Source organism: Carcharodon carcharias, chromosome 17, assembly GCF_017639515.1.
Source record: "Carcharodon carcharias isolate sCarCar2 chromosome 17, sCarCar2.pri, whole genome shotgun sequence".
In the NCBI taxonomy this organism is placed as follows: domain Eukaryota; kingdom Metazoa; phylum Chordata; class Chondrichthyes; order Lamniformes; family Lamnidae; genus Carcharodon; species Carcharodon carcharias.
The window spans coordinates 63,773,862-63,788,813 of NC_054483.1; the positions used below are offsets into that span (position 1 = coordinate 63,773,862).

At 42.1% G+C, this 14,952-nt stretch overlaps 1 protein-coding gene across 4 annotated transcripts in view; it reads left to right on the top strand.

The window, feature by feature from the left end:
• noc3l (NOC3-like DNA replication regulator) overlaps window positions 1-14,952 on the top strand; it is a 67,824-nt gene that overhangs the window by 37,996 nt on the left and 14,876 nt on the right. For all 4 annotated transcript variants that reach the window (XR_005945725.1, XM_041210530.1, XM_041210531.1 and 1 more), the window contains 2 exons: window positions 1,202-1,377; window positions 6,321-6,449. Coding sequence is in view for 3 of the 4 variants with exons in the window: in XM_041210530.1 (XP_041066464.1) it covers window positions 1,202-1,377; window positions 6,321-6,449 (305 nt within the window). In the remaining variant the exon portion in view is untranslated. The remainder of the gene's footprint in view (window positions 1-1,201; window positions 1,378-6,320; window positions 6,450-14,952) is intronic.

A 14,952-nucleotide genomic window follows, 5' to 3' on the forward strand; every position in this document is an offset into this window, starting at 1 on the left:
AGCACATTCGTTTAGATAATATCACCAACTTTAACACCTATGTGTTCTATTGTACTATTGTCGTTGACATCTTTTGATGATCTGCTTCTATCACTGCTTGTTTGTCCCTACAACCACACCAACCCCCTCCACCTCTCTATCTCTCCGCCCCCCACACACACACCTTAAACCAGCTTATATTTCAGCTCTTTCCTGGACTCGAACTCAAGTTCTGTCGAAGGGTCATGAGGACTCGAAACGTCAACTCTTCTCCGCTGATGCTGCCAGACCTGCTGAGTTTTTCCAGGTAATTCTGTTTTTGTCTCAGGTTCTGTACTGTTTGATTCAGACGAAGTGAAGAATGGGGAAGAAGGAATAGAGCTGGACATAAAGATTTGAAGATTTGGAGTTTTTGGCAGGAGTCAAATAAGAGGACTTTGGCCTTCCTAATGGTAATCGGAGGAAATCCTGGATGTGCTGTATCTTGGTATCAGATAGACATTGTAAGGAAGAGGCTGTTATTGGTGATTTTAACGAGGGTGATCCTGGTTGAGTGAATCCAAACTAAATTTGAATAGTGAGTTGTGTAAATTGAGCACACAACTGGAAGGTGACCATATTTCAAAAACCTTGTATTAACATACTCCACACCCAATATCCAATCAGCAGGATTATGTTACACTGATCATTCACCTTTTATGAAATAAGTCTTGCCCATCCCTTGTGTCATGAGTTTGATGGTTTCCGAGTGGCTGATAACATTTCCTCCAAAAATAATAGCCACTAGAATAGGGACTTTGTGAAATGGAAAGTTCAAAATAACACTTTGGAAAGGAGGAATAATTAGTTGTAGATTCCAACCTATATTTTGATTAGAACCAAATTAATGGATGTTGATTCAAAGCTTCAGCTGCGGAATAGTGTTCCAAGGATTTTGTGAATGGATTGTGCATAACTATATAACTCAGATCTTTAGCAGTCAGAGCTTAATTTAGTAAAGGAAAAGCCTCTCTTTGGACAGCATGAGTTGGTGAATTAGTTACTGTTGGGAAAGATGCTGTTTTTAAAACACATCTGGGGACATGTTTTGTACTGTGATATTGGTTGTTGCCACAGAAACTAGAATAGTGAGCAGTAGTATTAATAAAGAAAACAAGCTGAATTTAGCCTTCATTAGCATTTAGCCATTTTCAAATTTAAATTTTCCTTTTTTTTCATCCAGATTGGAAGCAGATGAAGAAAAAGAAGAGTGAAGTTGTTTCATTAAAAGCATACAAAGGCCTTGCAGAAGTGGCTGTAAAATGTCTCTGTGAACTGCTAGTGGCTTTGCCACATTTTAACTTCCATAACAACATTGCTGTGATGATTGTGCCACTTATGAATGATGCATCAAGAAAGGTAAAATCTGCTTTGTATGTATGTTTGATTGAGTCTAGTGATGCCATCATTTATGATTCATCATACATGCTGCACAATTATTAAATTTAAAAAATATATATAAACTGACTGGAAATTCACCTCCATAAAAGTATAGTGTGATTCCCTATTCATTTGTTGTAACTTCAGAAGAACCATAGAAAAATTTTGAAAATGGCCACCTTCCTGTGCTGCTGCAGCTCTTGTGTTGAAGTTACAGTGGGTAAATGATAGAATCCCAGTGGAAATTCACCCTACACTTTTAATAATTTCCAAATGTGTTAGTAGAAAACAAATTTGATTTTTATTATCTCTTATTTTGTCTTTATGACCACTTAATTGATTTACTTATTCATTGCCAGTCATTTATTAAGCAGTATTTATCTTAATTCTATCTGCAACCCTGAAGTAGCTAAACTCAAAATGAGGCTAGACTATCCAAAGCACATTATTTGCTGTGCAGCATTTAGAAGAGTTTGTGCTAATCTTCAAAGGTTATGGTCACAATTTTGTATCTAAAATGTGGAATTCAAACGAAATTTAGTACAGAACATATTAAACTGTTTGTTCCACTGTAATTTTCCTGTACAACAACAACAGCCTTTTATCTCAAGGATGTACAAGCTTTTTTCTTTGAGGGAAACCTAGATGCGTACCACGGAGCCTGGTGCACAGTGTAAATCTATGTTTCCATTAATTTGCATGAATCCAAAGCTGCTTGCCTTGATGTTCTGATGTAGGATTTTTCCACCAGTGAAAAAATTGTGCTTGAAATGGCCCTTTTCCAAATGTAGGACTAAGTTACTTGGACTTGAGGGTTACTTGTATCTCTGGGCCGCAAGTTACTAAACCTCTACTTTTTCATTACCCCCTGTGAAAATCTTGGAAGTTTTTAATTTCCAACTGCTATATCATAGTTGCAGAAAGTTATTTCTGTTGAGTGTTCAGTTAACTCCTTAATCATTTAAATTTACCCAAAAAGAATCGGAAATAAATCAGAATCTACAGGAATATGAATAACAGTCAATTAATTTCAGTCTCATGGCAATTGTTTCATTGATTGTTTGAAACTTTGTTCTCTATATTCTTAAAATATGAAGTATTTCTAATACCTCATTAATGTGCAGTAAACTTTGTGTTAGCTGGTACTCTACCAACAGGAATTCTCTAACTGGAATTTCTGACAGCTCATGGTTTTTTTTTGAAAGGTGATCACTGTGTTCAGATAAAAATCTAATAATGATAGATTGCAAATCTGCAGAAGTTGTTCTCATGCTCTGCATTAAAATTATTAAATTATTGGGCCAGTTTTGGTTATTGTGCCTGAACAAAGATATACCGCACCTTGTCTTATGTCCACTGGCATTATTAACTACCCATTTCCCGAACAGGCCAGATAACAGATTTTACTGTAATACTCATCCTCCAATATACTACTGTCTTGAGCTGGTTTGAAGATAATTTTGCTCATCATAGCTCAGCTACTCGTGCAAAGCTATGAAAACTCAGAATCACAATTGTTACAGTGCAGAAGGACACCGTTTAGCTGATTGCGTCTGCGGCAGTGTTTCAAATGAGCAATTCACTTAGTGCCATTCTCTCACCTTTTCCCTGTAACCCTGCACATTTTTCCTTTTTAGATAACAGTCTAATTCCGTTTTGAATGCTTTAATTGAACCTGCCTCCACCACACACTTAGGCAGTGCATTCCAGACCTTAACCACTTGCTGCGTGAAAGTTTTTTCTCATATCAGTATTTCTTCTTTTTTGGCGATATACTTTAAATGCCTTCCTGCTCTTGATCCTTTCATGAGTGGGAACAGTTTCTCCCTGTCCACTCTGTCCAGATCCTTCATGACCTTGAATATGTCTATCAAACCTCCTCTCAGCCTTCTCTTAAAGAAAAACAGTTCTATCTTCTCCAATCTTTGTAATTGAAGTTCATCATGCCTGAAACCGTACTCTTGAATCTTTTCTGCACTCTCTCTCCAATGCTTTCACATCCCTCTTAAAGTATGACACCCAGAACTGGACTTAGTAGTCCAGCAGAGGTTGAATTAGTGTCTTATACAAGTTTAAGATAACTTCCTTGTTCTTGTCCCTATGCCCCTATTAACAAAGGCTAGGAATCTGTGTGCTTTATACCACTCTCCCAACCTGCCTTGCTGTCTTCAATGACTTATGCACATATACACATGTCCCTTTGCTCCTGCACCCCCCTCTTTAAATTGTCACCTTTTATATTGAGTCGAATCTTCCGTGGAGTGGCAATCGCTGTCTGATTGCCATTCTGCTCCTATTTTCTTAACTTAGTCTGGAGCCCCAGACCTGCTGAGAAACGTGGAGAGTAGCTGCTCCTGGAGGCTTTCAGTGTAGTGTGGAAGCATCAGGACCACAAAGCCATGGCTCCTATTTATGGCTCTAGCTGGTTGGGGGCTGGGAGGGCGTGGTCAGTTACATCGTTCCCAGGAGTTAGAACTGGTTTTAATCCTCCTGACTTTTCCTGGGTAGTTATTTCTGTTAAGAGAGTTGGAACCATCCAAAGTCTCCAACTTTAAAATCAGAGTTTCGGAGTGTTCCAGACAGTGTAATTGCCCGACAGAAGTTGAAACTTGCCTAGCAGTTCCTGTGCAGTCCTTGCATGAGGACTTCAAGCACTACCCTAGCTTATCTTCTGGGAGACTTCCAGGGTGCGACCCTTGGAGAACAGAAGGTCTTCGGCCATGTCTCCATGTTGTTTGTACCAAAATGGATCACTTAACATTTCTCCACATTGAACATCATTTGCCACCTGCCCACCCATTCCATCAACTTGTCTATGTCCTTTTGAAGTTCTACATTATCCTCCTCACAGTTCACAATGCTTCCGAGTTTTGTATCTTCCAGAAATTTTGAATTGTGCCCTGTACACCAAGGTCTATGTCATTATATATCAAGAAAAGCAAGGATACTACCACTGATGCCTGGAGAACTTCACTACAAACCTTCAAGCCCAAAAAATATTCATGAATTAATACTTTGTTTCCTGTCACTTAGCTAATTTCGTAAACATATTGCTACTGTCCCTTTTATTCCATTAGCTAAAACTAGTGAATCTCAGCTTCAATATGCTGAATTAGCTTACCACAGCCACAATAGTAGTGGAGATATTACAGTTGGCATAGGCACACTTGGATTACAATGGAGAAAATTAAGCAGAGTTTTCATGGTTGATTATGCATGAGATATTGGATTAAAAAGGGATCAGGTTGGCAGTCATGTATCCCAAGATCAAGTAGTCTAACACCATTCACTATCAATGGCCATATATGAATATTGTCTATTGGAAATATAGTTGTTATTTCTGAGCTGAACAAATTTTATTTAAAAGTCTTACTCATATTCTAAGTGGGAGTATTATAGTTTGGCCATCCCACTTTCTAACCACTGGCTCTCACCTAAAGCTACCATCTAACAAGCTCAAGTGACGCTGTTGAGTTTGATGCAGGTGTTTCTCTTCAGCTGTAGTTCCAGAGACAGATTGAAGTGAGAGGTAACAACAAAAGATTAAGCAAGAGAAAATAAGAGAAATCAAGTAAAGGAAGAGAGACAAAGTTATGCAGAGTGTCACTGTATCTTATCTGCACAATTTATTTCAGCTTTGTACATCAATCTTCCTCCTCCTCCTCTACTGTTCAGCACCTGCTCTATCATCAGAGGCTATTATTATTTCAGCCATAGCGCCTCTCCCATTTGAAACACTTCCAAATCCAGTTTGCCTGGCTACTGCTGTCCCTTCCTTCAAAAACCTCCCAAATACATGTCTGTCTTTACCTTTGGTCCACTGCAGCATCCAAATCCTCTCAGATATTCTGTTCTTCTGTCCCACTTGCAAAACATTTTGAGACGTTCTGTTGCATGAGGAGTACTACAAAATGCAAAGTTGTTGTCAGACATTGCTTATCAAATGACCCAATGATTGCATGTATATATTGCACATAGGATATTGGGTTTTAGAACATAAAAGCAAAGTGGTAATGTCCAAATCATTGGTTAAGCTGCTGTTAGAATATTACACCTGGTTTTAGGCACCAGTTGGGAAGATGACATGGTTGTGGAGGCAGTTCTGATGCAGAAGACTCCTGGAGAGAGACTTTAATTTTGAGAGGCTAAGGAAATCCCTTTCATTAAGGGGGTGATTAAGAGGAGAGGTATTCAAATTTATGAAAAGTTTTGATAAGATAAATTGCCTTTCATTTATAGAGTACCTTGGCATCCCAAAATGCTTTACAGTGAATTAAACACTTTTGAAGTGTAGTTACTGTTTTAATCTAGGGAAATGCTTCAGCCAGTTTAAATTATTGGAAAGAATTGGGCAAAGAGATAAATGAACCGACCATCTGTTTTAATGATGTTGGTTGAGGGATAAGTATTCTCAGGACACCAGAATAACTCCCTACTCATCTTTTATGGCCACCTAACAGGGTGTGTAGAGATTCAGTTTAACATCTCATGTTAAAAGATGTGCATTGGAGAATCAGCCTGGATTACATGTTCAAGTATATGGAGTGAAGCTTGAACCACAACCATCTGACTCTGAGGTTAGATTGCTACAATGATCTAAGGCTAACATCTTGGTAAACCATGATACATTATTTCCACTAGTCAATGATTTGGTAACTAGAGGCATAATTTTAAGCCCATCAATTAAACACCAAAAACAAAAGTTAGAGGGGTGTTTTTGCACACTGTTGTTGGGAAATAATTCATGTTAGCTTGCAAAAGGAAACTGGATAAATAGTTGTAAAGAGAACTTACAAAAGGCATGGAATGGTACCACAGCGTGATGGAATGAATATCCCGTTCTGTGTTATAAAATTCTATGATGGGTTGTTTTATGATCCTTTGTTATTTTGTTGTGATGTTTGACAGTGATGTCTCTTCAGATTTCAGAAATGTGTTGTGGAACTGTGGAAAAGCTTTTTAAGCAAGACAAAATCGGACGGCCTTCACTTGCTGTGGTCAGAATAATTTCTGGGCTTGTTAAAAGCAGAAACTATGAGGTCAAACCTGAAGTAAGTTCTAATGAATTAAGCAATTGCAAGCTATTGATTGGTATTATTTCAATTACTACATAGTGGGGGTAGAGGAATCATGAGAGGGGAGATGTAATTTTAAGAGAAAGAACAAGGCAGGGTAGTGATATGGTAATGATAAACAGTGTGTGGCAGGAAGGGACAGAGCATATAAACTTAAGACTGCACCAGAAGATAAGGCCAGAATTTGCAAGAATGTTAAAAGGCAAAATTAAAGGCTCTATATCTGAATGTGTGCAGCATTTGTAACAAAACAGATGAATTAAAAACTGAAATAGAAGTAAATATGTATGACCTGATAGCCATTTCAGAGACATGGTTACAAGGTGACCAAGGCTGGGACTTGAATATTCAAGGGTATTTAACATTTTGGAAGGGCAGGAAACTAGGAAAAGGTGGCCAGGTGGCTTTGTTAATTAAGGATGATATTAGCGAGAGAGAACTTTAGTTCAGAAAATCAGGATGTAGAATCAGTTTGGGCAGACTTAAGAAATAGCAAAGGTAAGAATTCACTTATGGGAGTAGTATATAGACCCCTAATAGTAGCTACACTGCTGGATAGAGTACACAAGAAGAAATAATGGGGGCTTGTAAGAAAGATACTGCAATAAACGTGCGTGATTTTAACCTTTATATAGATTGTACAAAACAGATTGGCAAAGGTAGCCTGGAAGATGAGTTCATAGAATGTAATATGAACAGTTTTTTAAGAGTAGTACCCACCAGGGAACGGGCTATTTTTGACCTGGTAATATGCAATGAAACAGGATTAGCTAATGACCTCATAGTAAAGGAGCCTTTAGGCAACTGATCATAAATGATAGAATTTCACATTCAGTTTGAGGGTGAGAAGTTTAGATCCAAGACAGTGTCTTAAACATAATTACAAGGGTATGAAGACAGTTGACTAAAGTGAACTGGGAAAATAGTTTAAAAGGTAGGACAGTGGAGGAGCAGTGGCAGAAATTTAAGATATTTTATAACTTTCAGCATAGATACGTTTAATAAGAAAAAAAGACTCCATGAGAAGAATAAACCATCACCCATGGCTAACTAAGGAAGTTAAGGATAGCATCAAATTGAAAGGAAAAGTATACAATACTGCAAAGATTAGTTGTAGGTCAGAAGATTGAACAGATTTTAGAAACCAGGAAAGAGTAATTATAAAAATGAGGGTGAAATCACCACGTCTGAAAGAAAGCTAGCTAGAAATATAAAAACACAGTTTCTACAAGTATTTAAAAAGGAAAAGAGTAACTGAAGTGAGCATTGGTTCCTTAGAGGGTGAGACTGGGGAATTAATAATGGGAAACAAGGAAATGGCAGAAGCGTTGAACTGATATTTTGTCTGTATTTATTGTGGAAGACACAGAAAAAATCCCAAGAATGTTTGAAAACCCAAAGGTAAAAGGTAAAACAATCGCCTGGGAAAATGGTTAGAACTAAAAGCTGACAAATCCCTGGACCCGATGGCCTACGTCCTAGGGTCTTAAAAGAAGTGACTGCAGAGATATTAGATTAGTAGTGATCTTCCAAAATTCCCCAAGTTCTGGAAAGGTCCCAGTGGATTGGAAAATTGCAAAAGTAACACCTCAATTTAAGAAAGGAAGGAGACAGAAAGCAGGAAACTATAGGCCAGTTAGCTTAACGTCAGTCATGGGAAAATGCTGGAAGGGTAGGTAGCCTGTAGATGTGTTATACTTGGATTTCCAGAAGGCATTCGATAAGATGTCACATCAAAGGTTACTTCACAAAATAAGAGCTCACAGTGTAGGAGGTAACATATTAGCATGGATAGAGGATTAGTTAGCTAACAGGAAGCAGAGAGTGGGGATAAATGGATCATTTTTGGGTCAGCCAGCTGTAACTAGTAGAGTTCCACAGGGATCAGTGCTGTGCTCTCGACTATTTACAAACTGTACCAATGACTTGGATGAAAGGACTGAATGTATGCTAGCTACATTGCTGGTGACACAAAAATAGGTAGCAAGGTAAGTTGTCAGAGGATATGAAGGGTCTACGAAGAGATTTAGATAGGTTAAGTGAGAGGGCAAAAATTTGGATGGAATATAACGTGGGAGGTTGTCCATTTTGGCAAGAAGAATAGAAAAGCAGCATATTATTTAAATGGAGAGAGACTGCATAACTCTATGGTACAGAGGGATCGGTGGGTTTTGGTACATGAATCTCAAAAGGTTATTATGCAAGTACAGCAAGTGATTAGGAAGGCAAATGGAATGTTGGCATTTATTACAAGGGGAATAGAGTATAAAAATAGGGAAGTGTTGCTATCGCTGGTGAAACTACATTCTGGAGCACTGTGTACAGTTTTTATCTTAAAAGATATAATTGCATTGGAAGCAGTTCAGAAAAGGTTTACTTGACTGATTCCTAGAATGAAGGGGCTAGCTTGTGGCAAAAGGTTGAGCAGGATGGGCCTATACCCATTGGAGTTTAGAAGAATGAGAAGTGATCTAATTGAAACATATAAGATCCTGCAGGAATTTGACAGTGTGGGTGCTCAGATGATGTCCCCCAACTTGTGTGGGGGAGTCTAGAACTAGGGCTTGCAGTTTAAAAAAATAGGCGTCCCCCATTTAAAATTGAGGTGAGAAAGTTCCTCCCTTAGAGGGGCATTAACTTGTGGAATTCTCTTTCCTAGAGAGCAGTCAAGGCTAGGTCATTGATTTATTCAAGGTTGAGTTAGATAGATTTTTGATTGATAAGGGAGTCAAAGGGCAGACGGATAAGTGGAGTTGAGGCCACAATCAGATCAGCCATGATCTTATTGAATAATGGAGCAGGCTCAAGGGGCTGAATGGCCTACTCCTAATTCTTGTGTATGTTTGGAAGATTAAGATCCAAATTGAAAGGACACCAACAGAAACATTGTGTTGAATTTTCACTGCCCTTTAGGGTGGGCAGGAGTTTTCAGAAGTAGCAGGAAACCAAGTCTGGACAGTTCTCCAACATTTGTGTTGCGGAACTTTCCCAGAGTTAGGATGGGAAGTGGGTTTGCTCCAGAGAGATGGGCAGCAATTTGCATTGTTAAGGTCCCAATTAGGGACAATTTTGTGGCCTCTGTTATTTTGCCAGTGATGGAACCCCCACCCCCACCCCGCCACACTCCCCATTGTGTGCAGAGGCTGCCAGCTCATTGGAGTGGGAGGGCCCTCCCTGCAGCAGGCCAGGGAGGCGTGGGGGAGCAGGTGGGCCATGGAATCCAAAGGCAGCATGTCCCAATGAAGGGGCTGAATTCATAAAAGGCTACAATTGCTGCCCAGACCAATCCAATGGAGGGAGTTCTCCTCCAACATGATTCATCTGCTGGTTTCCATGTCAGTGATGACGTTTGAAGTGGAGGCCAGCAAGGTCATCTCCACGTTATGGTATCCTCATGGCGGCCTGTCAAGACCCTAGAGCTGCCCTCTGGTTCAGTCAGCAGTATCAGGAGAGCCAACCTTGAACTCAGGCAACCAGTTAGGAGGCTGCCTCCAGGAGAATTGTCAGCCATCTCGCTGCTGGCAAGTGTTGGCTCACAACCTCCATTTGGTTCTGATCTCAGGGCCCTGAAACTCACGGGAAAATCCTGGCCATGAATTTTTTTAAAGAAATTAAATGCCAAATTTAAAGTTGATTTTCATAATGAAAGGATTAAAAAAATTGCAAAACAGTAGCATTTGTAGGCACATAGGAGCAGGAGTAGGCTTTTCTGCCTGCCCTGCCATTCAAACAGATCATGCCTGATCATCTACCTCTACACCATTTTCCCGCAGTATTCCCATATCCCTTGATGTCATTAGTATCCAGAAATCTATCAGTTTCTATCTTGAACATACTCAGTGAATGAGTTTCCACAGCCCTCTAGGGTAGTGAATTCCAAAGATTCACCACCCTCTGAGTGAAGAAATTCCTCCTCATCACAGTCCTAAATGGTCTGCCCCTTATTCTGAGACTGTGTCCCCTGGTTCTAGACTCAATCAGGGGAAACATCCTATCCACATCTACCCTGTCTTACCCTGTAAGAATTTTGTAAGTTTCAATGAGGTCGCCTCTCATTCTTCCAAACTCTAGAGAATACAGCCCCAGTCTCCTCAATATCTCCTCGTAAGGCAATCCTGCCACCTCAAGGATTAGTCTGGTGAACCTCTGTTGCATTCCTTCCATGACCAGTATATCCTTCCTTAGATCAGGAGACCTAAAATGTACATTATACTTCAGGTGCAGTTCAACCAAGGCTCTATACAATTGCAGCAAGACATCTTTACTCCTGTCCTCAAATCCCCTTGCGATGAAGGCCAACATACCATTTGCCTTCCTGATTGCTTGCTGTACCTGCATGCTAACTTTTAGTGACTCAAACAAGGACACCCAGGTCACTTTGGACATCAATATTTCCCAACCTTTCACCAGTTAATAAATATTCTGCCTTTGTTTTTTCTACCAAAATGGGTAATTTCACACTTAATTACATTATATTCCATCTGTCATATTTTCGCACATTCACTGAACCTGTTCAAATCTCCTTGAAGCCTCCTTGTATCCTCCTTACATTCAACTTACATTCCCACCTAGTTTTATGTCATCAGCAAATATGGAAATATTACCTTTGTCCAGTCCCTTCCCACCTACATCTGTGATTCCTCTGACACCCTACATCATATCAACAATTTCCAGTTCCCTGGCCCCAACCGCCTCCTCTTCACCATGGACGTCCAATCCCTCTACACCTGCACACCCCCACTGGGATGGTCTGAGGTTCTCTCCGCTTCTTCCTCGAACAGAGGCCCGAACAATCCCCATCCACCACTACTCTCCTGCATCTGGCTGAACTTGTTCTCTCAGTGAACAATTTCTCCTTAAACTCCTCTCACTTCCTCCAAATAAAAGGTGTGGCTATGGGTACCCGCATGGGCCCCAGTTATGCCTGTCTCTTAATGGGGTATGTGGAACATTCCTTGTTCCAGTCCCACACCGTTCCCCTCCCACAGCTCTTTCTCTGGTACATCGATGACTGCTTCGGTGCTGCTTCATGCTCTCGTCTGGACTGGAAAAATTTATTAATTTTGCTTCCAATTTCCACCCCTCCATCATTTTCACATGGTCCATCTCGGACACTTCCCTTCCCTTCCTTGACCTCTCTGTCTCAATTTCTGGTGATAGACAGTCCACCAATATTTATTACAAAAATAAAAACAAAAAACTGCGGATGCTGGAAATCCAAAACAAAAACAGAATTACCTGGAAAAACTCAGCAGGTCTGGCAGCATCGACGGAGAAGAAAAGAGTTGACGTTTCGAGTCCTCATGACCCTTCCACAGAACTGAGCGAATATAAGGAGAGGGGTGAAATATAAGCTGGTTTAAGGTGTGGTGGGTGGGGGGAGAGAAGTTGGGGGGGGTGGTGTGGTGTGGTTGTAGGGACAAACAAGCAGTGATAGGAGCAGATAATCAAAAGATGTCACAGACAAAAGAATGCAGAGGTGTTGAAGGTAGTGATATTATCTAAACAAATGTGCTAATTAAGAATGGATGGTAGGGCACTCAAGCTACAGCTCTAGATGGGGTGGGGTGGAAAGACTACTGGGGCATAAAAGATTTAAAAATAATGGAAATAGGTGGGAAAAGAGAAATCTATATAAATTATTGGAAAAAACAATCGGAAGGGGGAAGAAACAGAAAGGGGTGGGGTTGGAGGAGGGAGTTCAAGATCTAAAGTTGTTGAATTCAATATTCAGTCCGGCAGGCTGTAAAGTGCCTAGTTGGAAGATGAGGTGCTGTTCCTCCAGTTTGCGTTGGGCTTCACTGGAACAATGCAGCAAGCCAAGGACAGACATGTGGGCAAGAGAGCAGGGTGGAGTGTTAAAATGGCAAGCGACAGGGAGGTTTGGGTCATTCTTGCCGACAGACTGCAGGTGTTCTGCAAAGCGGTCGCCCAGTTTATGTTTGGTCATCCAATGTAGAGGAGACCACATTGAGAGCAATGAATGCAGTAGACTAAGTTGGGGGAAATGCAAGTGAAATGCTGATTCACTTGAAAGGAGTGTTTAGGCCCTTGGACGGTGAGGAGAGAGGAAGTGAAGGGGCAGGTGTTGCATCTTTTGCATGGGCATGGGGAGGTGCCATAGGTGGGGGTTGAGGAGTAGGGGGTGATGGAGGAGTGGACCAGAACGATCCCTACGGAATGCCGCCAGGCGGGGTGAAGGGAAGATGTGTTTGGTGGTGGCATCATGCTGGAGTTGGCGGAAATGGTGGAGGATGATCCTTTGAATGCGGAGGCTGGTAGGGTGATAAGTGAGGACAAGGGGGACCCTATCATGGTTCTGGGAGGGAGGAGAAGGCGCGAGGGCGGATGCGTGGAAGATGGGCCGGACACGGTTGAGGGCCCTGTCAATGACCATGGGTGGAAAACCTCAGTTAAGAAGGAGGACATGTCAGAGGAACTGTTTTTGAAGGTAGCATCATCAGAACTGATGCGACGGAGGCAAAGGAACTGAGAGAATGGGATGGAGTCCTTACAGGAAGCGGGGTGTGAGGAGCTGTAGTCGAGGTAGCTGTGGGAGTCGGTAGGCTTGTAATGGATCTTGGTGGACGGTCTATCACCAGAGATTGAGACAGAGAGGTCTAGGAAGCAAAGGGAAGTGTCAGAGATGGACCATGTAAAAACGATGGAGGGGTGGAGATTGGAAGCAAAATTAATAAATTTTTCCAGGTCCAGACACGAGCATGAAGCAGCACCAAAGTAATCATCGATGTACCGGAGAAAGAGTTGTGGAAGGGGGCTGGAGCAGGTCTGGAACAAGGAATGTTCCACATACCCCATAAAGAGACAGGCATAACTGGGGCCCATGCGGGTACCCATAGCCACATCTTTTATTGGAGGAAGTGAGATGAGTTGAAGGAGAAAAAGTTCAGTGTGAGAACAAGTTCAGCCAGAAGGAGGAGAGTAGTGGTGTTCGGGCCTCTGTTCGAGGAAAAAGCTAAGGGCCCTCAGACCATCCTAGTGGGGGATGGAGGTGTAGAGGGATTGAACGCCATGGTGAAGAGGAAGCGGTTGGGGCCAGGGAACTGGAAATTGTTGAGGTGACGTAAGGTGTCAGAGGAATCACGGATGTAGGTGGGAAGTGACTGGACAAGGGGAGAGAGAAGGGAGTCAAGATAACGAGAAATGAATTCCGTGGGGCAGGAGCAGGCTGACACAAACGGTCTAACGGGACAGTTCTGTTTGTGGATTTTGGGTAGGAGGTAGAAGCGGGCCATCCGAGGTTGGGCGACTATCAGGTTGGAAGCTGTGGGAGGAAGATCTCCAGAGGAGATGAGGTTAATGACAGTTCTGGAAACAATGGCTTGATGTTCAGTGGTGGGGTCATGGTCTAGGGAGAGTTAGGAGGAAGGGACTGCGAGTTGACGCTCAGCCTCCGCGAGGTAGAGGTCAGTGCACCAGACAGTATTTAATACAAGCCTACCGACTCCTACAGCTCCTCACACCCCGCTTCCTGTAAGGACTCCATCCCATTCTCTCAGTTCCTTCGCCTCTGTCGCATCTGTTCTGATGATGCCATTTTCAAAAACAGTTCCTCTGACATGTCTTCCTTCTTCCTTAACCGAGGTTTTCTACCCACGGTGGTAGACAGGGCCCTCAACTGTGTCCGGCCGATCTCCCGCGCATCCGTCTTCACATCTTCCTCTCCCTCCCAGAACCATGATAGGGTCCCCCCGGTCCTCACTTATCACCCCACCAGCCTCCGCATTCAAAGGATCATTCTCCGCCATTTCCGCCAACTCCAGCATGATGCCACCACCAAACACATCTTCCCTTCATCCCGCCTGGCGGCATTCCGTAGGGATCGTTCTGGTCCACTCCTCCATCACCCCTACTCCTCAACCCCCACCAATAGCACCTCCCCATGCCCATGCAAAAATGTAACACCCGCCCCTTCATTTCCTCTCTCCTCACCGTCCAAAGGCCCAAACACTCCTTTCAAGTGAATCAGCATTTCACTTGCATTTCCCCTAACTTAATCTACTGCATTCGTTGCTCCCAATGCCGTCTCCTCTACATTGGAGAGACCAAATGTAAACTGGGCGACCGCTTTGCAGAACACCTGTGGTCTGTCCGCAAGAAAGACCCGAACCTCCCTGTTGCTTGCCATTTTAACACTCCACCCTGCTCTCTTGCCCACATGTCTGTCCTTGGCTTGCTGTATTGTTCCAGTAAAGCCCAACGCAAACTGGAGGAACAGCACCTCATCTTCCGACTAGGGACTTTACAGCCTTCTGGACTGAATATTGAATTCAACAACTTTAGATCTTGAACTCCATCCCCACCCCCTTTCTGTTTCTTCCCCCTTTTGTTTTTTCCAATAATTTATATAGATTTTTCTTTTCCCACCTATTACCATTATTTTTAAATCTATATCTTTTATGCCTTGTTAGTCTCTCTACCCCACCCCCTCAATCCTGTTCGATCCATATCCTGTGCA